This window comes from Ipomoea nil, unplaced genomic scaffold (genome assembly GCF_001879475.1).
Source record: "Ipomoea nil cultivar Tokyo-kokei standard unplaced genomic scaffold, Asagao_1.1 scaffold3314, whole genome shotgun sequence".
Lineage (NCBI taxonomy): Eukaryota > Viridiplantae > Streptophyta > Magnoliopsida > Solanales > Convolvulaceae > Ipomoea > Ipomoea nil.
In genome coordinates, this window is record NW_017619742.1 from 302,601 (window position 1) to 326,808 (window position 24,208).

At 36.7% G+C, this 24,208-nt stretch overlaps 1 protein-coding gene across 1 annotated transcript; it reads right to left on the reverse strand.

The window, feature by feature from the left end:
- Positions 1-1,252: 1,252 nt before the first annotated feature.
- Positions 1,253-11,196, reverse strand: LOC109169330 (mitochondrial Rho GTPase 1-like). The gene is made up of 15 exons (XM_019318207.1): positions 10,930-11,196; positions 9,010-9,142; positions 8,374-8,523; positions 8,002-8,178; positions 7,629-7,880; positions 7,142-7,210; positions 6,967-7,022; positions 6,484-6,565; positions 5,572-5,783; positions 5,351-5,420; positions 4,988-5,100; positions 4,453-4,603; positions 3,559-3,643; positions 3,343-3,444; positions 1,253-1,582 (listed from the first exon to the last, which is right to left on the reverse strand). Exons 1-15 carry the CDS (start codon positions 11,142-11,144, stop codon positions 1,509-1,511), a joined length of 1,941 nt encoding a protein of 646 aa, XP_019173752.1. The 5' UTR covers positions 11,145-11,196; the 3' UTR covers positions 1,253-1,508.
- Between the last annotated feature and the right edge of the window lie 13,012 nt (positions 11,197-24,208).

A 24,208-nucleotide genomic window follows, 5' to 3' on the forward strand; every position in this document is an offset into this window, starting at 1 on the left:
AGCTTTGAGGTGTCTTTATCTAAGTTTGGTGTTTTCTTGTGGTTTTGGTTGTCTAAGAAGACTTTGGTGAAGGAGAGCTTCAAGGACAGGCCTAGGGGTGTTAGAAGGAAGAGAGTTTTGGTCTACAAAGGTAACCCATGCTATACAAAACCTATTTTCTACTTGCTATTGATGATTCTTGACTTCTATTTGATATTCTTGGTGTATTTGTGAGATTCGATGCTAATGCATGTTTAGAGCTTGTACTTAGGGTTCTTGAATGCTATTCTTTGAGCTATTCTTGGGTTCAAGTCATATCTTTGTTGTGTGTGAGGTTTTGGGTGTTTTGGACTTGAACTTGGTCTTGGAGATGAATTTCCCCGAAGGGAAAATTGTGGTGTACAGGATGTACCCGACGGGCGGAACGGCGGGTGGTTGTCCACCCGTCGCTCCACCTACGGGTGGGGGTATTGTACCCCGCGGGCACGTGCCCACCCGCGGGGAACGTATACGGGGGCCGGGCGGGGGTCGTTTCCCCATGGTTTCTCCCTTTGGTATTTGATATTTTGACCTCCCTTTGTTAGATTGTTGAGCTTTTGTGTGTCTTCTTGATGTTTCGTCGGTGAAGCTTGTCCTCCTTGACTTGCCTCGCCGGAGACGGTGGCGACGTAGAAGCATGGTCAAGAAAGCTCTGATACCATGTCGCGTGTAAGAAAACGAAGCATAAAAGAAGAAAAGAGAATTCACATTATTGGTTGTTGAACTGAGAAAGAACTAAACTATACAGAGAGGCCAACTAGTCTAATATAGACTTGGCGGTATAACTGCCAAAATATGGAAATGTTAAGAATGACCTTCATATATATGTCCTTCCAATACAGTTGTTATGCGTTTTAAATTAAAAACACAATTTATATTCTAAATATTCACAATTCCAATACTAAAAATACACAATTTACACATCTTTTAGGATCATGATCCTCCTAATCCATAGTATATCAACTCTTAAACACACCAACCGAAATACCATACCACCTATAACACATCTCTTTATTCATAGAAAATGTTACATCCCATTTATTTTAACAATATCTAAATTTTTACAGTTCGAAAATTTTATAAAAAAATCAAATTAAAAACAAAGCATGACCTAACAACATCAATGCTCTAGTTCCTACACAGTACACACACTAATTCAGACCAACTTAATAAAACCAAAAAATAAAACTTGCCAACAAAACTATCAAATTTGCAATGACAAAATGTCCGATTACCAAAAGGCCCAAAATCATTTGTATTGCACAAACATGCATCCATTGCTATCATCAATTCTTTCTATCTGCAGATACCACTTTGACTAAAAAAACAGCTCATTCATAACTTGCAAATTAAAACCTGCTAAGAAACCGCTAACTGTATAGAATATTAAAAATTTGATATGAGAATTTCAGGTAGGGTAAACAAAATCAACAGCTGCAGAGTTCTGCATAAATCGGTTTGACGCTGGAAACATCTCACCCTTCACCCTTTCAACTAGAGTTGTTCTTCCTTGCAGCATAAACACGGTAAGCGGCAAGGCCTACAACAGCAACTGCATTACCCAAACATTTAAAATTTCAATCATAACTATTAAAGGTCATATCTTTGAAATAACAATGATTATTATACTAAAAGATCATTAACAACTATGGCATAACCACCCACACATGCTAGGATGGGTAGACTTTGAGATTATGTGAAAATATGAAATATTTAGCAATTCAATATTCCAGAATATCAAAACAACGAATTCTTTGGACCCAACTAAGAGAGAGTTAAGCCATGTCTCTAATTATATAAACAAGAAAAAGACACTAGAGGAAAGGAGACTGTGCATATGTGCCAACATTAAGAAGTGTCTAGTTAGCACTCCCCACATTACACAGGCATCAAGTACACAGGCCTCATTGACGTAAGCATATTCTTCCTTTTTTATTGAGTGAAACTGTGAAGATTGCTTTTTGGAAGAAATAGATAGAGGGTTAGAATATGCCATTCTGCAACTTAATGTAGAAAATTTACAATATACAAGAGAATGGATGCACAGAATTTAGTTTAAAAGTAAATTTTAAGTGAATACTGCAATATACAGAATGGTTGAAAGCAATATTCATTTACAAATTTAAGTTCTAAGTTTAAAAATGAATGACAGCACACTAGAAATATGTGCCAAGTTATTTTTTCCTTCTTTTCAATTATAAAATTACAAGGTGTTGCAAAAATAAAAAAACACAGAAGGTACACATAGGGATGTAGGGTTAGGGTCTTATGGACAAGAATTTTAAACTCAACCAGAAAAAAACTGACAAGCCCGATGGTGCGTGTCCAAAACTGAACGGCTGTCAGCCGTTCAGTTTCGGACACGCACCATCAGGCTTGTCAGTTCTTTTCTGGTTGAGTTTAAAATTCATGTCCATAAGACCCTAACCCTACAACCTCGAGCTATCGGACTTATGGAGCAGGCTCAACTAAATTTGACATTTTCAAATTAACATTCTAAACTTTCAATTTGAATAAATTAGCGCATTTATACTAACAAATATAAACATATACACCATTCAATCAAAATCTAAACTTCCATTTCCAGAATCCAACTAAAGATAATTAATATATTTACACTATAATATAATAATTATAAAAAAAAATTTATTTTTGATTATTTATTTTCATAAAAACATTTTATTTTGTAATAAATTTATTAAAATTTTATTTACAAAATTACTAAAAATGAGCTTGCATATAAATTCGCTATATATTTTGTTCCACATCACTTGCAATCGTTATATCGTGAACCCTGGTCCAATACACATAATTTGACTTCATAAATAGAATTAATGTTCATAATGCACATAATTTATGTTCATAATACACATACACATAAACATGCTATAATAAACATGAATTATGTGCATTATGAACATGAATTCTATACATTATGAAGTCAAATTATGTGTATTATGTTAAGTGTTTATGTGTCTTCATTACATCGTGTTTATGTGTGTGTGTATTATGAACATGAATTCTGTACATTATGATGTCAAATTATGTGTATTGGACAGGGTCCACAGTACACTGTGGACCCTGGTCCACAATATAAATTGCCCATCACTTGCGAAACAAATAGTAGCCTTATGTGGCTTGAGCTATCAGGCTAGCCCATTCAGACAATCGGGGTTATCATTTTCGGGTTTACTGGGCTGATTTTTTATCAGGCTAACATTTTTGGGCCCTAACCCTAAAATTTTCAGGCTTATCAGGCTAGCCCATCAGTTTTGGGCTAAGGTTGACATCCCTAGGTACAGATTCCAAATTCCATATGCATACCTGATACAAACATAAGAGAGCGGTTTATAAGCCGATGATATTGCTTCCTACTCTTGCCAGCTTCAGTCTCTGGAATGCTCAGATGAGGACGTTCTGCTGCATTTTGGAACAAATGACTCAGATCTCCAACTTTTGTACTAACTGGAATAGGAGCTTCTATCCTACTCTTGCCAGCTTCAGTCTCTGGAATGCTCAAATGAGGACGTTCTGCTGCATTAACAATCCTTTGGAACAAATTCCTCAAATCTTCAAACTTTGTACTAATTGGAATAGGAGCTTCTATCCCCATATCCTGGGTAACCAGTTAGACAATACATCACAAATTCAGCAAATTACTTCTAGACACTAGTAAAAATAATGGAGTCTGAATTACTGTATATTGCTGTTATGAAGAAACAAAAACACACAAAATAATACTGACATCTCAGTTCAAAGACTTCTAACCAATAACAACTGTAAGTGCTCAACAATATTGATAAAAATTATAATATACAACAGTTTCAGAATGGGAAATATGCTTTAAAATGTAAATTAAATTTAGGACAATGCTTAGTACCCCTACACCTACCCCTCACAAACTTGGCACTCCCTAATGTGGCAAGTTGTAATTGGTTAAGATATGAAATAAAAAAGAAGGAAAAGGAAAATCAAACCAATTAAAACTTGCCACATTAGGGAGAGGCAAGTTTGTGAGTGGTAAATGTAGGGGTACTAGGCATTTTCATTAAATTTATATGGCATACTCCTAAACATTTTGGACATTTCATGAACTTCAGCCAACTTATCATACACAAAATAGAACTTTCCACTAATATTTAATGTATCAAATGATCCTGACATCTCAGTTCAAAGATTTCTAACCAATGAGGTGTCTCCAATAATCTAAATATAAACCTTAAGATATAATGCATTAGGCCAGTGGATATCACTTTAAAGATACAAATTGAATTTGTATGGCATACTAATTCATAAACTTCAGCCAACTTATCACACACAAAACAGAACTTTACCCCTATAATAAATGATGGATTGACAAATGCTCAAATATCAAATCTCATATATATCCAAAGTTCAGTAATAACTAAAACAGGTCTACAATGGACAGGTTACCCTTGTTGAATCTTGTATTTCAGTCAAATAAGGATCCAGATCATCTTTAGCTGCGACAATGAGAGAAGGGATCTCATAGCCAGTGGCCTCCCCAAAACTAGCAACATCTACATGCAATTCAGATGCTCTTTTCCATGATGCCTCACGAGAACTAACAAGCACCATGAAACAAATGGATAAGAGAAAAGCATGATAAACATATGGCATTCAAGGGAAAACAATACCATACTGGGAAAAAAACTATTATCAATATAAAAATGATACCAAAATCAAAATAAAGAATTTAAGAGTAAATTAGAAGACATGCAGCGAGGATGTATGAGAAAACTAGAAGACAAGCAGATTTTTCATTTTAGCTCACCCGTAGTCCCAACTCCGAAGTAGTCTGGGACTAGGACTTAGTTGAGTTGGGTGCAGTTTTATCTATGTTATGTACTTCTCCTTTAGGAGGTGAAATGATTTTATTTTTATTTTTTAAAAAAAAATGGTTATATCCCTAACATAGAATGGTGTAACCAAAGAAAATTCAAGACACCTTTCATAGACAAATATCGCCACGTCACAAGCTGCTAAAGCATCTTTTGAAGAGAGAAGTTTCTTCACTCCATCTTCTGGTATCTCATGCAATACTAGAGTTTTCTTTCCACCCTGTCATCCCCAGAAGAGCATGTAAGAAGAAAGAAGAAATCTTAACCTACTTACAGCTGCATTGCTTATACTTTTCAACTAAAATCATATTATTACTGTCCCCTTGACATTTTTCCCTCAGACTATTTTCCAACTCCAGAAGAGTGAAAAGATCAAAAGATAACAAGGAAAAAATTTCCATCACTAAATTTCATTTCAGACATTAACCAATTTCCCTATCAGGTAAACAAATGGATGAAATTGTAGTTACCCCAGGTAGACGGACAACATTAACAGCATATCTGTCATCAGCATTTGATTCATATTCTTCAGAGAAAGGCCTGCAGTTGAATGAGTAATCAAACTTGTTAGGGTTTTTTGTGTTTTTTTGGAATAGGAAGTCCAAATACATTTCCTATTCATTTAAAGTTAAAGAAAAGCCTCATCACCAAAAGTTTCATAAAGGGCAAGGAAAAAAACACACCCACACACCTTCCAACAAAAGAATTCAAAATTGCAGATTTTCCAGCTTCTTTAGGCCCAAAAACAAAACACTGGTAGACATTTCTATCTGATTGCTGCCTCTTACGATCTAAACATCTTCTTTGAGTGACACGGATAGTAGATGAAGGATCAGCAGCATATCCAATGTATATAAGATTTTCCACAGCAGCCATTGGATCAAGAAGTGCCATGAGATTCCACTGCATAGCATGTAATTGCTAGTCAAAATAGGAGCTAATGTTTCTGAATACACAATCTATTAGTTGGCTACTCAAATCGCTCATGCCTGTCTGTTAATACCAACATCAATTTTGCATTTCAGTTTGGATGCAGATATAGTTGTCCCCACTTGAAAATTAACAAAAACCATTGAGGCATTCTTAAATAATACTCTTGAATCAATTATAATATATATTCAAGAGTATTATTTAAGAATGCCTCAATGGTTTTTGTTAATTTTCAAGAGGGGACAACTATATATGCATCCAAACTGAAATGCAAAATTGATGTTGGTATTATAAACACAGAGTACTCACACACATAGATAATGCCGGAAAATATCAGACTAGAAACTACACTGAAATTCATCTCTACTATACACTGTCCCCACCTATTTGAGAGGACAAAGAAAAGACTAGCAACTTTAGGAGGCAAGTGCATAGATTAACACAAGTTCATAAAAATCAACTCAACTATGCTCAAAATGTAATTTACAATTTTAGTCACATTGAACAATGGATTCCATAAGAACAACAACATGATAGTCATCAACCCACCCACCCAGACTAATTTCTACTACTAAATATGATTACAATTTTAAATAGCACTTAGCACTGGTTAACATGCAGTTAGGAAAAGGAGATTTGCAGGAAATATAATATAATAATCTAATATACGCACCAGTGAAAGAAACCCATCAAGTGAGAGTCCTATCAAAACATCCTTCTCCGCAGCATCCTTGTACGGTGCTTCATTCCAGGGACTAATACAAAGATCATAAAATGGAAATCAGCTTGTTTGATAAGGAATAATTATTAGGCATCGAATTGTGTATAAATATATATATGTAATGAACCAAAATCTTAAAACTTTAACCCCATAATGATTTTTTTATAGAGATTTTTGTCAGTCATTAGCCAAAAAATTATAATTGGTTTCTTAAATATATGAAAATAAAATAATAATAATAATAATAATAATTATTATTATTATTATTATTATAATAATTATAATAATAATAATAATAATTATTATTATTATTATAATTATTATAATTATAATAATAATAATAATAATAATAATAATAATAATAATAATAAGAGGGCATATAACAATATACATAATACATTAATACCAAATTTAAGAATATAAAGCAAGCATTACTTTTCAGGTGCCACTGAAAACAATTCATCAAGATCATTGGATCGAAGGGCAGCATCCTGATGGAAATTCAAAATCAAATCAATAATTAAGAAATCAAATTTAGAAGCTTTTAAATCCATATTTAAAACACAGATAAATTTAGAACTGGAAAAAAATAAAAGAAAACCATACTTACTCCATCAAGGTCAAATCTGAGAAAAATTTTCTTGAGGAATTCAACAGCCTCACCTGACAGCTCCACACTCTAAAAAAAAAATGCAACAAATTGTAATCATTTAGAACAGAAACCCAAAAAAAATGCATGCTAACTACTTAGTTATATATAAAGCAACTATGATTTTCCAAGAACATTCAGAATTTAAGATTATATGTGCTACAAATTATCTAGGCCATAGCATGGCATTGGGTGGGTAATGAATTTTATAAATGAACAGATTGGCTTTGATTTTGGTTTAAGGAGGCTGTTGGATAGCATCAAGCAGAAAATAAGAGTTACAGCAGCTTAAAGAGTCCTATCACAAAGTTAAACTCTGGAAATCCCAACCTAATCTTGTCAATTTTGGAGCAGATGCTTAAGCTAAGGAAATAATTTCCAGGACCATAATTTATAAGTTTGATGCTATTAAAAAAAGTGCAAAATGCCAAGTTAAGGGACAGCTTGCCTGGTCTGGTTGCCTCTTGATTGGAGGAGGAAGTTGATCCTCACTAAGTCTGATATCATTATTGTATCCAAATTTCTGCAGTACAGTCCAATTTTTCTCCAGTTGCCCTTTTTCAATAAACAAGGCATAGAGAACGAAGAAACCTAAGAGTGTAAGACCATAGATGTTGACTCCGTGACGTATTTCCGTTTGCACAAATTTCTTAAGCCCCAGTATTTCTGAAGGTTGTAGTGGAGCATTGAAGCATTTGACCTATGTAATTTTGGTTATTTCAAAAAGAATCAGCCAAAAAAGAAAAATCAATAAGCTCCAACTTTATTATTTATAAAACATGTAATCCAGCATACACAAAAGTTGGCTAAAAATATAAAACCTGAAAATTATTGAATTCGGCGTCACTAAGGGCGCCATCCCTATCATGGTCACACAGAATGAAAATCCGTTTTAAAGCTCTAATATATCTTGGTTTTAAAGTCTGAGCTTCCAGATCAAATAATGGAGCTATTGGGTACAGAACTGTCTTTTGTCCATTGCAGAAAACCTCAGCAACCTGCAAGTAACACACATGCAGATTGTGTGGTTCAGGATATGAGAACTGCACTCTTGCAATACACTGAACTATAAAACCTTTCCATCAAATACATCATGATGAAAACCTAAACTCTATGCTAGAAAGTGGGAGTGAACTATTAATGCAGTGTCAAGCTAAACTGACGGCTGAGAAATCAATGAAATTACAGTTGACCTGAATTAGATTGTAGGCTGAGCACTCAATACATGTTTCAATCTCCAAGAATTGTTGCATTATTGGTAACATAACCTGCTCCAAATTTATAGCTTGCTGCTTATCCATCTTGTCACTCATGCAACCCACAACAATAACAGGGGCCTTGACCTGCCACCACACATAACACAAGCCATTATCAGGATAGAAAATAAGTAAACAAGAGTTACTTATTTGGATGCCAGGAGAGTGCATGTGTGATGTACCCTAGGACCAGTACCCATTATTTTTTGAGGTTTAGTCTCATTACCTACCAAACATAGTATTTTTAGTCTACATCTTTAAAGTGATCATTATTTGTTAAACAAGCATAGGTTTGTATTGATACAATCAAATCCCAACATTTATCCTAACCTATAATCCTCACAATTACGGGCTCACAATCATCCGCCCATTGCCCCTTTCAAATCAAACAGCCCCTTGTGACACAACTGAAAAAGTCTACAACACCCCTTATTTTCAGGAAGAGAAAATGACACAATCCTAAGCAAATACTTCTTTTTTAAGATATGAGTATGTGATTGTATCTTTGTCTGGAGATGGGTTTGTTACAGTAGTACATCAAACTGTATACAGATATTTATTCCAGGCACAAACCTCTAGTCTACGAAGTTCAGGTAGCCAATATGTGCTCAACCTATCAAGAGTAGCAGGTTTGCCACATGCATATGTTAGTACAACTGCATCAGCTCTCATCATTTCCTCAAAAAGTTTACCCCTGTTTTCTGGACTGCACATCCATAAAAATTCAACACAAAACTGAAATCAGTTAATTGAAATAGTAATTTAAATGATTATTAACTAGTTAAAAGTGGGTTCAAAAAAAATAAAAATAAAATAAAAACTAGTTAAAAGTGACTGACACCAGAAAAAAACCTCTTGTCCTTTAATTGGCAAAAAGTCTGCATTGACTTTAGGCTTAAGGGGAAAAATACCAATTAGAAAGCCAGTAATAGCATTTATTTGTCAAAAAATTAAAACCTAGAAGCGGGAACTAACAAAATCACCTATACTTTCTTTAGACATATTTACAGATGAGCATCTTATGGATTTACAGGAAAACACCAATCAGACCAAACCAACAAAATATAACAATTATTTCAGTTGAATTCAGTTTTCTCTTCAGAAGGATTTTATAGGAAAAAACCACATCAGACCAAACCAACAAAAAGTACCAATTATTTCAGTTGAATTCAGTTTTCTCTTTAGGTATTACAGTTTATTTGTTAGGTTATTGGTTTTGTAAAATGTCAAACCAGACTGACTCATTCTAAATACTGTGCATTTATTATATTTTATATTTGCACACATTCTATACTTGTACATTTTTTTGAACTTCGTATAACACTATTTGGAAATAAACCTTTGAAAATAATAAAACTATTAAATTCTAATTAAAATTAAGAAAATTCCAAATAAAATTTAAAACATTATGAAATTACAAACCCTTCAGACAATTTTCGTTTGGCCCAAAAAAAAATCAATTAACTTTGGTTTTAGGCTAAAACTGACAATTATTCACCCCTTAGCCATTGTAGCAAAAAGGAAAAAGTCAGTGCTTACACAAGAACAATAAATAGTGAGATCAAGTGACATGCCAACTGATGGAATTCCTATCTGTAATGTTTTCCTTGCATAGGTCTTACTTCTAATCTTGTTCTTTATATTAAATTATTCATTATCATCCCTTAACGTCATCATGATCCACATAATTATTATTGTATTCTATTTCACCCAATCCAAAGTATGCATGGCTATCCTATCCTGTATTGTGTCAAATGGCACATCTTTAGGAGTCAACAACAGTTCAAAATATCTCAGTCCGATTTTGGCCAGTAAGAAGCTGACATTTATAATCTATTCCTCAAGCTGTGACACCCAACATTTCAAATTTTGCAAAGTATGCATGTCTATCCTACCCTCCATTATTTGTGTCAGATGATACTCTTTTGGTGTTAATAACAGTTTTAAATATCTGCGTCTGATTTAGGTCTGCAAGAAGCTGGCATTGATAATATATATTCTTCAAGCAGTGACACCCAAAATTTCAAATTTTGGGTTATTGCTAAGGTTCACTTCTGCAGGTTCCTCAGAATAACCATTTTCAAAAAACCAAAACACAGAACGTAGCATTTTCAAATAACAACTCTCCACCAAATTCTGGATCCTCAGAGTTAATGACCTCTCCATTTTCACATTCAATTTGAGTGTAGTGTAACTACCCTTTAATATTATCTAAGCTCCTTTCCTTAGCCCTTCAAGATTGAGGCTGACTACTATAAGACTGGCATTTACATGACAAAACAAATGTGTTTGGTACTATTTGCAATGGAGGAAAAAAAAAATTAGCAAAACTATGTGGGAGAGAATTTTGGTGTCAGTGTATGCAAGGACATTCGCTAGGAACTTCAATCTGAACAGAGCAAGTGTTTATACAAGCATACACACATACACATACATATACTACGCAGCCAATAAAAGCAGTAAAAATCCAAATTAGAGAACCAAACTGAGGACCTAGACGATGTATCGATGATGGTAAGGGGAACTCGATACGGCAAGATGTCATCGCGAAGCCTCGTCGGGGGCAATACAGGGGGGACACTGGCCGGAAACGATTCAGTGGCGGCTGCGAAGATTAAGCTGGATTTTCCGGTCTTAGGTTCACCGGCGACGATGACGCGAACACCGGATATGTTTCCCTTCGCATTAGATGAACCACCTCCTGCCATTCACTCTGCGCGCGAATAAACTTGTATGTAAACCTGTTATGGTTGCTAAGAGAAGAGAAAGAGTAAAAGAAAGAAGAATTGTATGTAAACCTGTTACGGGATTCTTGGGAATTATTGTATGGTGAAAGTTATTGTTGTGTGAGTTCAGGTGCCCTCCTATTATCCTATTTATATAATTAAGAGTCTTAATTAGGATTTAAGTGGTATTGGTTTGCTAATTCTATTTCTATTTGTTATAGGATTAACAATCGTTATATCCTACACCACGGCGTACATAGCATTGTGCGCCGCGCGTCTCCCAAAACGACGTTGTTTTGGGGTAGTGTTGGGAGGCGCGGTAGGAAGTTGCTGAGATTATGTGTATTTGTTCACAACGTTATGTGTATTTGTTCACAACGTTATGTGTATTGGTTCATACAGTTATGTGTATTTTTTATACAATTATGTACATTCTTTTTATACAATTATGTACATCCGAATCAGAAAATTTGTGTGTATTATGTTAAGAGTTGATGTGTATTATGTTAAAAGTTTATGTTTATTATGTATTATGTTAGATTATGTGTATTATCTTTTAAAAAGAGTATGTATATTTTGTTATATAATTATGTACATTCATGTATAACATTATGTGTATTCTAGTATAACATTATGTACATTCTTGAACAGCGGGTTTTTTTTTAAAGAAAAAACTACTGCCATTCACTGGGGCGGAAAATTTCAAAAAAAAAATAATTAAAACGACGTCGTTTTGCATCTGGGCGCATAGTGCAACGCGCGCCGTGGTGTAGGATATAAATTGCCTACGACTAAGGGGTTGGCTTTAGGGATAAAGGCCCATGGACTATGGTGGACTCCTTTTTAGGGCAATTTATATCTTACACCACGGCGCGTGTTGCACTGTGCGCCCAGATGCAAAACGACGTTGTTTTAATTTTTTTTTTAAAAAAATTTCCCGCCCTAGTGAATGACAGTAATTTTTTCTTTAAAAAAAATCCGCTGTTCAAAAATGTACATAATGTTATACTAGAATACACATAATTGTGTACATGAATGTACATAATTATATAACAAAATATACATACTCTTTTTAAAAGATAATACACATAATCTAACATAATACATAATAAACATAAACTTTTAACATAATACACACAAATTTTCTGATTCGGATGTACATAATTGTATAAAAAGAATGTACATAATTGTATAAAAAATGTACATAAATGTATGAACAAATACACATAATTGTATGAACGAATATACATAATTGCGTGAACCAATACACATAATCCCAGTAACTTCCTACCGCGCCTCCCAAAACGACCCCAAAACGACGTCATTTTGGGAGGCGCGCGGCGCACAGTTCTATGTGCGCCGTGGTGTAGGGTATAACGATTGCCTTTTTAGCTAATTAATGGATTTTCAATTCCCTTTTTAGAGTCGGTGATTAATCAATTAATTTGGTTTAGGGGTCGTAACACGGGTTGTTACACTGCAAGTCACGTGTTACAACCCGAGGCCGTAAGCCTAGACGACACACTAGCTTACGAAGAGAAACTCGTAAGGATCCTGGACACTAAGACAAGGGCCACTCGCCAACGAACCATAGAAATGGTAAAGATCCTCTGGTCCAATCACGGAACCGAAGAAGCAACATGGGAACTTAAAGACGCCATGAGGGAATGCTACCCCGAACTTTTCACACAAGGTAACTGAGGCGAAACCGTAGGATAAGGAAGGTGGTTGATTCAGCAAACCTAAGCTTCGGGGACGAAGCTTTCTGTTAAGGGGGGAGAGTGTAACACCCCGTGTTACGGCCTCTAAACCAAACTTATTATTTAATTACTTACCCTTAAAAGATAATTAAATTCCGTTAATTAATTAGGAAGGGTCCACCATAAACAATGGACCCTCATCCCTAAACCAAACCCTTAGTTCTACAAGGAATAGAATTAGTAAATCCATACCATTCAGACCCCAATTAGGACTCTTAGATATATATATATATATATATATATATATATATATATATATATATATATATATAAGGACATAGGAGGCACCTAGAATTCACACCACAATAGATTCCACCACACCAGATTTCCCAAGAATTGCCCTAGCACCAAACGTAAGAGAAATCAAGAAGAGGAGATCTTAGAGAAAGAACCTTAGTAGCCAAGGATTCTAATTAAGGCTAAGAGGTAACCCATGTCTCAACAAAACCTATTTTTCTTGCTATAATCTTATTCTTTGGCTCCATTGATATGCAATTCTATGCTTGTGTCTTGATAAAGCTTTTATGATGATTATGATATGATCTTGATGTTTATGAGATGATCTTATGTGTAGATCTCGATAATCTTGATGATTATGAGAAGATCTTGATAATTGTGTAATTGGTCTTGATGAATCTTGATGTTATTGATTTTAAAGATAGAGTATGATTTTGTGATTTAAATATAATTAGAGCCCTAGGTTAAATCGTAGATTTTGTATTGTGATATTCTTGGTATGTTTGGGTGGGGTTTTGCATGTTCAGGTGTTAATTATGTTTAGAAGTCATGTCAGGATGTATTTAATTTGATTCTTGGTTTTGATCCATTACTTGGCTACATGGTGTCGTTGTTTGTGTTTAAAAGTGTCTAGACATGGTTTCAGGTTCCACTAAAGATCCCGGGACCAAAGTATTACAAAAGAGTCAGTGGGGGGTAGGTGGGGGTAGGGGAACCCGCTACCTACCCGCTACCCCAATTGGTGTCGCCGGCAGCGGGTAGCCTGCGGGCAGGCGACGCCCGCCGGGCACCCGCTGCCCAGATGAGCGCCGCCGGCGGGTGGTGGCCACCCGCCGGCCACCCGCTGGTTTTTCCCAGTGTGGGGATGGTGGTTTTCCCCGTTTGATGTTTTCGCGTTCCCCGTGGTGTCCCAACGGACTCCGTTTGTCGTGCCTGATTCTAGTTTGGTGTTTCAGGTACCGTTCGTAGGATAAAAGAGTGTTAGGTATTGCATGCTATTTGAATTGGTACCCCGTTGGCCTAAGTGAAAGATGTATGAATCCCTTAGGCTTTTTCCTATTATGTGGTTAACCACGCATAAATTTTATTTATACGTTTTTCCCCCTTACGAATGTGCTAATGTGGGTTGCATGTGCTTGCTATGTGTTATGTGTGCATGATACCCCAATTGGTTGCGGTCAATTGGCTATACGGGCAGTTGGATGGGTTGAGAACCATCGGATGTTAACCAGGCCGGTTGCGATCGGTCAGGTATATAAATATTATATAGGGCTGCGGTCCACCGTTTGGTTGCGATCAAACGTTATAAATGAGCTGCGGTTCATAATCTGGTTGCGATCAGAAATATACACTTTTTGGGTTGCGGTCCACCGTTTGGTTGCGATCAAACGTTATGATGAGCTGCGGTTCATCGGTTGGTTGTGATCAACCCCTTCGTGCTGCGGTACGAGGCAGGGTGCTTCGGGGCCGTGTTAGCGCTATATGCGCTGACCCTTATGTATGGGCATGCGATTTGTCCTGCGCCACCACCAAAGTGTGCTTATGTGTTGAGATAATGATCGGATACTGATATATTGATGTGTCACCTTAGGGTGTATGCTAGTATCTTTATATGCATGATTATAAGTGATGAATGTGTCTGTCCTTACTTGTTGAGTCTATTCACGGTTTTAAATTAGAGTCTCCTAAGTTATATATCTTCCGGCTTCAAAATGGTTTTCATATATATATATATATATATATATATATATAGAGGGATGCACTCAGGTGCGAATAAGTGTTCAGGAGGGAAATGCGAACGAATCAGCGCGCGACACGTGTCCAGATCTAATAACTTTAAAAAAATACGTGTCCGCAAACATATATGTGCAACTATTTATAACTATAGGTGCAACTACTTATAACTATAGGTGCACATACTTTCGCCTATAAGTGCATGTATTGCCTTATTAACATTCATTGATCTGAGTTCAGCGGGTAGTAATACCCCTGAAAACCACTCGCAAACATTCAGACACCTAGGTGCAACTACTTATAACTATGTGTGCAACTACTTAGAACTATAGGTGCAACTACTTAGAACTATAGGTGCAACTAAGTATTGATGCTCAGTGTAAATTTTTACTTGCACCTATAATACATTTTAAATGCACTTGTAATACATTTTACTTGCACTTCGATGTTCAATTATTTACGAAAATACCACCGCATTTTTTAAAAATATCAGTGTTTCTCATCCATTAGATCTGGACACGTGGACGGACAGAACCCATTCCTATTTCACGCCTGGGTGAAGCATTCGCACCTGGGAGAAGTGTCGCTGGACACTTATTCACTATTGTATCTGGGAGATCGAAGAATAGTGAATTTCCTCCTTGGATTGAAAGGAGAAAAGTGGACTAGGAGGATTACACCACCTCTGAACCACTATAAATCTCTCTCTCTATTTACTTACTGCTCATATATATTTCGTGCATGCTTATATTATTTGTGAACTAACCCGTTACGATTTATTGCGTATCTTTATCTGTCTGGGTTTGATAGTTCCCTCGTTTGCATGCAAGTGAAATTTTATATACATCATCCTACATCCATATCATGTGTTTCTAACGTGATGCATGGATAGAATCTCTCTTTGAGCACTACACAATTAAAGCATAACACTTTGCCGTTACATTTTCCGCTGTGCACACTCTAAGTTGTTATACTTGTTTATGCTTGTTACTTAGAGTTGAAGTTATCAAAGTGTTGTTTGCTAAAGAAGTTGAAAATGTTAGAGAAGTCTATTCACCCCCCCCCCCCCCCTCTAGACTTCTCGCCACCCTTTCGGGACCAACAAGTGGTATCAGAGCAGTTGTCTATTTGAGTCATTTCTTGACTGCTAGGCAGATCTCAAAACTTCAAAATGAAGAGAGATATGGTTCTTGCTCAAAATTTGCTTTTCTCACTTGATAAATTTGATGTGATGAAATGTGGGAAGTCATCACAAATGGTCCTATCGAGATCATGGAAGTTAACACCGCCGCCGCACTAAATCCAGATGCTCCAAAATATATTCCAAAACCGAAAATGGAGTGGACAAGGGATGATAGAGGGCGAAATAACTTGGACAACATTGCCAAGGATATTTTGTTCAAAGCGGTAGATGACACCATATTCTCAAAGATTCGAAAGTGCACTACAGCAAAAGAAATATGGGATACGCTCATAAGCATCGGTGAAGGCGACGAACAAGAAAAGGACAACAAGCTAACCATCGCCATGAAAAGATTCGAAGATTTCAAAATGCTTTCTAACGAAAGTATTACCGATATGGAAGCTCGCTTAGTCAAGATTCTTGGTGAAATAAGTGATCTTGGCAAAACCATCTCCCAGAAGGAAATATCACTCAAAGTCTTGTGTGGACTACCTTCTAATTGGGATATGAAAGTAACCGCGATGCGAGATCATAGAGATCTAAGGACAGTATCTACGGATAAACTCTTTAGTGATCTCAAGGCGTATGAGTTCGAGATGAAGACACGAAGTGAAGAAGAATGCGATGAACGAACATCCGCACTAATGGCCGATCAACCATCTACATCAAGGTCAGTAGGAAATAATGATTTTTTAACTGACGAACAATTCTCCTTATTTGTTAGGAAATTCAAAAAGTTCATGCGAAATAACAAGTTCAAGAATTCACCACAAGGAAACTCGTTTAGAAGACCAAGAAAAGAACAAGTCGAAGATAACACAAATGTGTGTTATAATTGTAGAAAGCCTGAACACTTTATGGCAGAATGTCCACACCCCAAGGTAAGCAAAAATTCGAATGCAACTAACCCTTCGCAGGAAGAATACAAGTCAAAGGAAAAGAGATTCAAGAAGGATAAACGAAAAGCCTTGATAAGTGATCCGCTAGAAGCAAGCGAATCCGAAGAATCATCCAGTGATGAGAGTGATTCATCACAAGAAGATACGGCGCTTCTATGTTTAGTCGGCAAGACAACCGAACATGAGAAATGTTTAATGGCGCGCAAAATCGACGAAGAGGTATCTTCTAGTTCCTTTAGTTCTTTTAGTTCCGTCGACACTTCCTTCGAGACTCAAGAATCAATTCAAAGTCTCATGGAAGATTGTCAAAAGGTCATGGACACTCATACTCAAATCAAAGAGCGCAATAATACATTAATCCTTGAAAAGGAAGAAATGGCACAGAAATTGCAAAATGCTCTAAATGAAATGAGTAACTTGAAAGCCGAAAATATTCGACTTCATGAAGAGTGCAAAGCTAGAGAGGTTAAAGAACATAACCTTTGGGAAGTTATCGCATCATTTACGCATTCATCCAAAATAATGGATAAAATGGTAAACATGCAAAAACCCGCTGGAGATAAAGCCGGACTTGGCTACGATCCATCATGTTCTAAAGCCCCTCAAAAGTTGGCTAATTCTACTACTACTTTAATTAATAAAGTTCCAGTGGTAAAATTTGTGAAAAGTCAACATAGCACAATGAGACAAGGAGTTGGAAACAAAATTAATGCCCAGAAAATTGTTGCTAGGCCGAATCAACACAATGATATCTTGGCAAGACAACAAAATTTTAAAAGGCAAAAATTTGTATCTCAAAGGAGAACCAACGAGTCTAGTGCAATAAAACCTCATAGGAATATGGGAAGAATTCTGAGAATTGGGGCTGGGAGATTATATCCCTCAGAAGAAGATTGGTCGCTTGAATACAAACCATGGACCAAGTCCAGATTTGCTCTATTTCATAGAATCAAGCAACTATCAGCTTCCCAACCCGCACCGAATCATTATTCGAAAGTGCGTTATGATTATAAAGTTTTTAATGGTTACAAATCACCTACTCTTGGATCAGTGGGATCTAGGTGGATTTGGATGCCAAAAATTATTAACGCAAAAGGACCCAAACAAGTATGGATACCTAAAAGTAATTAATCTTTTTTGCAGGAAGTTTGGTATTTCGATAGCGGATGTTCTCGACACATGATAGGCAATAAAGCTAGTCTAGTTGACTTCAAAAGTATCGAAGGACCAAAAGTAGTTTTCGGTGGAAATGATCGATATGGAACAACAAAAGGCACCGGAACAATTGTGAAGAATGGCCTACGAATTGAAGATGTTTCATTTGTCGAAGGACTAAAATTCAATTTGCTTAGCACAAGCCAATTCTGCAACAAAGGCTACCTCGTAGAATTTTTCAAAGATAAATGTCAAGTCAAAAACGAATCTACAAAGGAAGTTGTACTAGCCAGATCGAGAAAGAAAAATATGTATGTTGTTGATTGGAGCACGACGAAAGACTCTGTGTGTTTGATGGCAAGCAATTCGAATGAAGCAAGTTGAGAATGGCACAGGAGGCTAAATCATCTAAATTTCAAAACCATCAATAAGCTTGCACAAAATAAGCTAGTCGATGGATTGCCCAACATTGCATTCAAAAAGGATCAAATTTGCGATGCATGGCAGAAGGGAAAACAAATCAAAACATCATTCAAATCCAAAGCTCAAGAGTCAACATCAAGACCTCTAAGTCTACTACACATGGATTTATTTGGTCCAGTTGACCCAGTAAGTATAAGTGGTAAGAAATACAGTTTGGTTGTTGTTGATGATTTTTTCAGGTACACATGGACGTTATTCATAAAGAAAAAGAGTGAAGTTGAATCAAAGTTGTCGGAGCTGCTAAAACAACTACAAGTCAAAAAGGATATGAAGATTGCAACAATTCGAACCGATCGAGGAACCGAATTTGTGAATGGCGTGATTCAATCCTTTTGCAATTCACAAGGGATTCTACACCAACTATCTGCCGCACGAACGCCACAACAAAATGGAGTAGCTGAAAGAAGAAATAGGACACTCAAAGAAGCTGGACGTGTCATGATATCAGCCGCCGAACTACCAAAGAGATTTTGGGCAGAAGCTATCAACACGGCGTGTTATACTCAAAATCGCAGTCTAATCCACAAGTCATATAACAAAACACCGTACGAATTATGGAAAGGGAGGAAACCCAACCTCACTTATTTTCATACATTTGGGTGTAAATATTTTGTACTTGTTAATGGAAAGTCTTATTTAAAGACTTTTGACGAACGTGCGAACGAAAGAATATTCTTGGGATATTCATCCACCAGCAAGGCGTACAGAATATTCAACAAATCAACAATGGTGGTAGAAGAATCAATTCATGTTGTGTTCGACGAAAGCAACAACAAAGAAGTCAAAGATAAGGGAAGTAATTCTAAATTAAATTATTCTAACAATATCTTTGAGGAAAATATGTTGCAGGATTTCGAAGAAACAAATAACATGGGTACTGATCAATTTGAGTCAATGCCCACTGTGGCACGTGAAGTACCAATCGTGACCACACCCGAAGTTGCACCCGAAATAGAAGAAATCCCAGTAGATGAACCCGAAGAAATACCCGTCAACAATTCACAACAAGATGAAATTCAACAAGTGGCACAACAAGAAGGAAACCTTGAGAATCCAATGAGTGTTCAACCAAATCGAAAGTGGCTAAGAAGTCACCCACATGACTTAGTCATTGGAAACCCAAGAGACGGAGTTAGAACACGTTCATCTACAAGGAATCAACAAGAAGCAATGTTCTCATGCTTTCTATCGCAATCGGAACCGAAAGAAATTGATGAAGCTCTAGCCGATCCAAGTTGGATAGATGCAATGCAAGAAGAGTTGGATTAATTCAAGCGCAACGACGTATGGGAACTCGTTCCAAGACCAACGCACCAAAATGTAATCGGCACCAAATGGGTCTTTAGGAACAAAGCAAACGAAGATGGCGTCATTGTTAGGAATAAAGCAAGATTAGTCGCAAAGGGGTACTCACAAGAAGAAGGCATAGATTTTGATGAAACCTTTGCCCCAGTTGCACGACTTGAAGCAATCCGGATTTTCCTAGCATATGCAGCCTACAAGAACTTCACAGTATATCAAATGGACATAAAGAGCGCATTTCTTAATGGCTTACTTGAAGAAGAAGTTTACGTTGAACAACCACCCGGATTTGAGGTAAAAGGCACTGGTGATCAAGTCTACAAACTCAAGAAGGCGTTGTATTGGTTGAAACAAGCTCCGCGAGCTTGGTACGATACCTTGTCGATGTTCCTAATTGGTTGTGGATTCACCAAGGGCCTAGTCGATAAAACCCTCTTTAGAATTCAAGAAAATGGTCATATTTTATTAGTGCAAATTGTTAGGAATAAATTGTAATAGATTTTATATGCCATATTGTAATTCATAGTTCCCCAATTTTATTTTGGTTAGATTAGTCGAGTCTTAGACCAAGAAAGGAAAAAAATAAATTCATTAGTTGAGGAAATGGATGAAGAAGATATCAAGCCAAAAATCAAGAATTTGCCTAGAGAAAATGGCAAATAGAAGAGGAAGATGTATGCGTATGAAATTCAAGAAGAAATCCCTCAAGAAATCCCGAAGAAGAAAGAACGTGACTTGAAGTTTGCATGAAGCTATCTTGAAGATCAAGCATCTATGGAAAGAAAGGAGTACACCAAGTGAAACGAGATGATAATCAAAAGGTTGTACGAATGAGATGGTAGAAGCTTGAAATATTATGTGTAAGGTTATAGGTTCGAATCTCACATCCCATATATTTTAAAGAAGCCAAGTTTAATTCAATCAGTTAAAGTATGAGGCGATGGTTTGGGCGAAGGGAGGAAGCAATTTGCAAAGTCAAAGAGGATGAGATTTCCAAATGGACTAAGGGATGAAGTTTACAAAAAGTCAAAGAGGATGAGATTTCCAAATGGACTAAGGGATGAAGTTTACAAGTGATGAGATTTCCAGGAAGCAATTTGCAAAGTCAAAGAGGATGAGATTTCCAAATGGACTAAGGGATGAAGTTTACAAGTGATGAGAAGCAATTTGCAAAGTCAAAGAGGATGAGATTTCCAAATGGACTAAGGGATGAAGTTTACAAGTGATGAGATTTCCAGGGAAGCAAAGAGGATGAGATTTCCAAATTGACTAAGGGATGAAGTTTACAAGTGAAGGGATGAAGTTTCTCAAATTGGTATCTGAAGGGATGAAGTTTCTCAAATTGGTATCCCGAAATTGATATAGGGATGCAATTTCATCTGAAGGGTTGAAGTTCGAAATTGAAGTTCAAATTGATACAGGGCAAGCAATTTGAAGGGATGAGATTTGCAAGGGCTTCAATTCAATTGGAGATATAGATTGCAAGGGCTTTAATTCAATTGGAGATATAGATTGCAAGGGATGAGATTGCAATTCCAAATCAAGTAAGGGATGAGATTGCAATTCCAAATCAAGTAAGGGATGAGATTTCAATTAACAAATCTAGCAAGGGATAGAGATTTCATTTCCAAAAATAGCAAGGGATGAAGTTTCACAAGGGAAGAGATTTCCCAAGTCAATTAAAGAGATGAAGTCTGGAAGCAGTATACAGACCCAGACGTGAATAACAGAGGAAAATATGAGAAGAAGTTGCAGAAGCAAAAATACTAGTCTAACTAGTAAGGGATGATTATATTTTGAAGATAAAAATCCCAAGAGGCGTGATCTACACCAGATGGAGATTCATGGGACGCCATTTTTGCTAAAACCTCAAGCTCAACTTGAAATCTCTGACATATCTGCAACGTTATCTTATCCTCTGACAAAAGGCTATACAACTAGATAAAATTCAAAAATGAGAATGTTTCTCTCCAACAGAAATATTCTCATTACCAGCTATAAATAGATGAAGATTGAAGCTGAGGAAAGCAGAAGCAAGAATACAAAGAGCAAAGAACAGAGCTAAACAGAGCATACAAAATTCAAAGAAAGCTTTCCATCTCAAAGAGCTAAAATTGATATATTCTTTGTGAGATAGACACTCAGAGTGATACAGAGCTTACAAAAGAAATATCCAAGAGTGTTAGAATCTTCATCAACTTCAAGAGACTAAGAGCATCATCGTAGATCATCTACAGAGTCTCAAAGTTGGAAGCAAGGCAAAACTTGTTTTGGAGCAAAACAAGGGAAAGGAGGAAAGTAACACGGAGTTGTGAAATCCTGGATTGTCACACGGGGTTGTGAGATCCGAAGCAGCAGTGTAGGAAGACATTGGGCGTGATTAGTGCGGGTTTTGTGATCAAAGCACTAGATCACGGGATACGTTTCTACCGGATCGTAGAAGACGGGGGGGAAGTAGCACGGAGTTGTGAAATCCTGGGAAAGTAACGCGGCGACGTGAAACCCGAAGCAGCAGTTTGGAGGCACTGGGCGTGATTAGTGTGGGCTTAGTGATCAAAGCACTAGATCACGGAAATTCATTGTATCTTGGAACCAAGAAGTGGTGGATATAGTGAATTGGCTCTTGGAGAAAAGAGCAAGTGGAGTAGGAGGATTACATCACCTCGCGGACCACTATAAATTGCCTTGTGTTCTTTACTGCTTTCTTTACTTACTGCTCTTGCTTGCTTCTCACGAAAATAATCTACACACACACACCGTATCTTTTATTATTTCCGCTGTGCACCGGACTCTAACAATCCAGTTATGAGTCTTGGTTTATCTCTGGCTTACCAATTGTTATATTGTGCTAAAAAGTTTGAAAGTCTATTCACCCCCCCCCCCCCCTCTAGACTTTCACCTTACCTCTTTTGGGACCAACAATTGGTATCAGAGCAGGCTGGCTATTTAGGCCAATTTGCTATCTAAAGCTCGTTGCCTAATTGGGTCAACTTTGTTTCTGACTGCTAGGCAGATCCATCTTACCCAGTGTGTGTAAATTGGATTATTTATCTCTCGTACCTACCGAGAAGATGAATAAAGATTTAGCTCAAAATCTATTATTCTCGCTTGATAAATTTGATGATTGGAAAGTGCGTATGCAGGTTCATCTATCTGCTTTACATGATGAAATGTGGGAAGTTATCTCTAACGGTCCGATCGAAATATTGAAAGTAAATACGGCTTTTCTTCTATCACCGGATGCTCAACAATTCGTACCAAAGCCAAAACCGGAATGGACGCCGGATGATAGAAAGAGGAACAATCTTGACAACATTGCCAAAGATATTCTGTTCAAAGCCATTGATGATACGATATTCCCAAAGGTTCGGAAATGTACAAGTGCAAAAGAAATTTGGGATACACTCATCAAGATCGGAGAAGGAGATGAACAAGAGAAAGATAATAAGCTCACTATTGCTATGAAGAAGTTCGAGGACTTCAAAATGCTCTCAAACGAATCCATTGTTGATATGGAAGCTCGAATGATTAAAATCCTTGGAGAAATTAATGACCTTGGCAAAAATATTAGCCAAAAGGAAATTAATCTCAAAATCCTACGAGGCTTACCATCTACATGGGATATGAAAGTTATAGCTATGCGAGATACCGAGATCTAAGAATATTGTCAACCGACAAATTATTTAGTGATCTTAAAGCATATGATTTTGAGATGAAGGCCAAAGATGATGAAGTTCATGAAATTCGAAATCCAGCTCTAATTGCCGAACAACCATCAACCTCCAGGTCAGTAGATAATAATGATTTTATAACTGACGAACAATTTGCTCTTTTTGTGAAAAAGTTCAAAAGGTTCATGCGAAAAGGAGACAACAAAAATTCTGCTCGTGGAAAATTCATCTCTCGCACGACACAAGAAGAGAAAGTCGAAGAAAACAACAATTTATGCTACAATTGCCGCAAACCCGGACATTTCAAAATAAATTGTTCGTATCCGATCGTTAGCAAGTATTAAGGCATAAATGTTGAATCTACACCGAATAAATCCGACAACAAAGATCAAAGGTTCAAGCGCGACAAAAGAAAAGCTCTCGTTAGCAATGAACCAAATGAAAATGATGAGTCGAATGGATTGTCATCAAGTGATGAAAGTTCAAGTTCGGAAGATGACACGGCTCTAGTATGTAAGTCAATTGAGTTGAGTTCAAGTGAAGATTGCTTTATGGCTCTTGGAGCAGAGGAAGAAGAGGTAACATCTAATTCTTTCAATTATGTTAATTCATCTTTTTCTCG

Excerpts from the sequence above, each read along its gene's own strand:
- LOC109169330 (XM_019318207.1), bottom strand. The coding sequence starts at position 11,144 with ATGGCAGGAGGTGGTTCATCTAATGCGAAGGGAAACATATCCGGTGTT. Across the intron at positions 8,524-9,009 it reads CTGAACTTCGTAGACTAGAG|GTCAAGGCCCCTGTTATTGT; the intron begins GTTTGTGCCTGG and ends GTGTGGTGGCAG. Across the intron at positions 8,179-8,373 it reads CAGCCTACAATCTAATTCAG|GTTGCTGAGGTTTTCTGCAA; the intron begins GTCAACTGTAAT and ends TGTTACTTGCAG.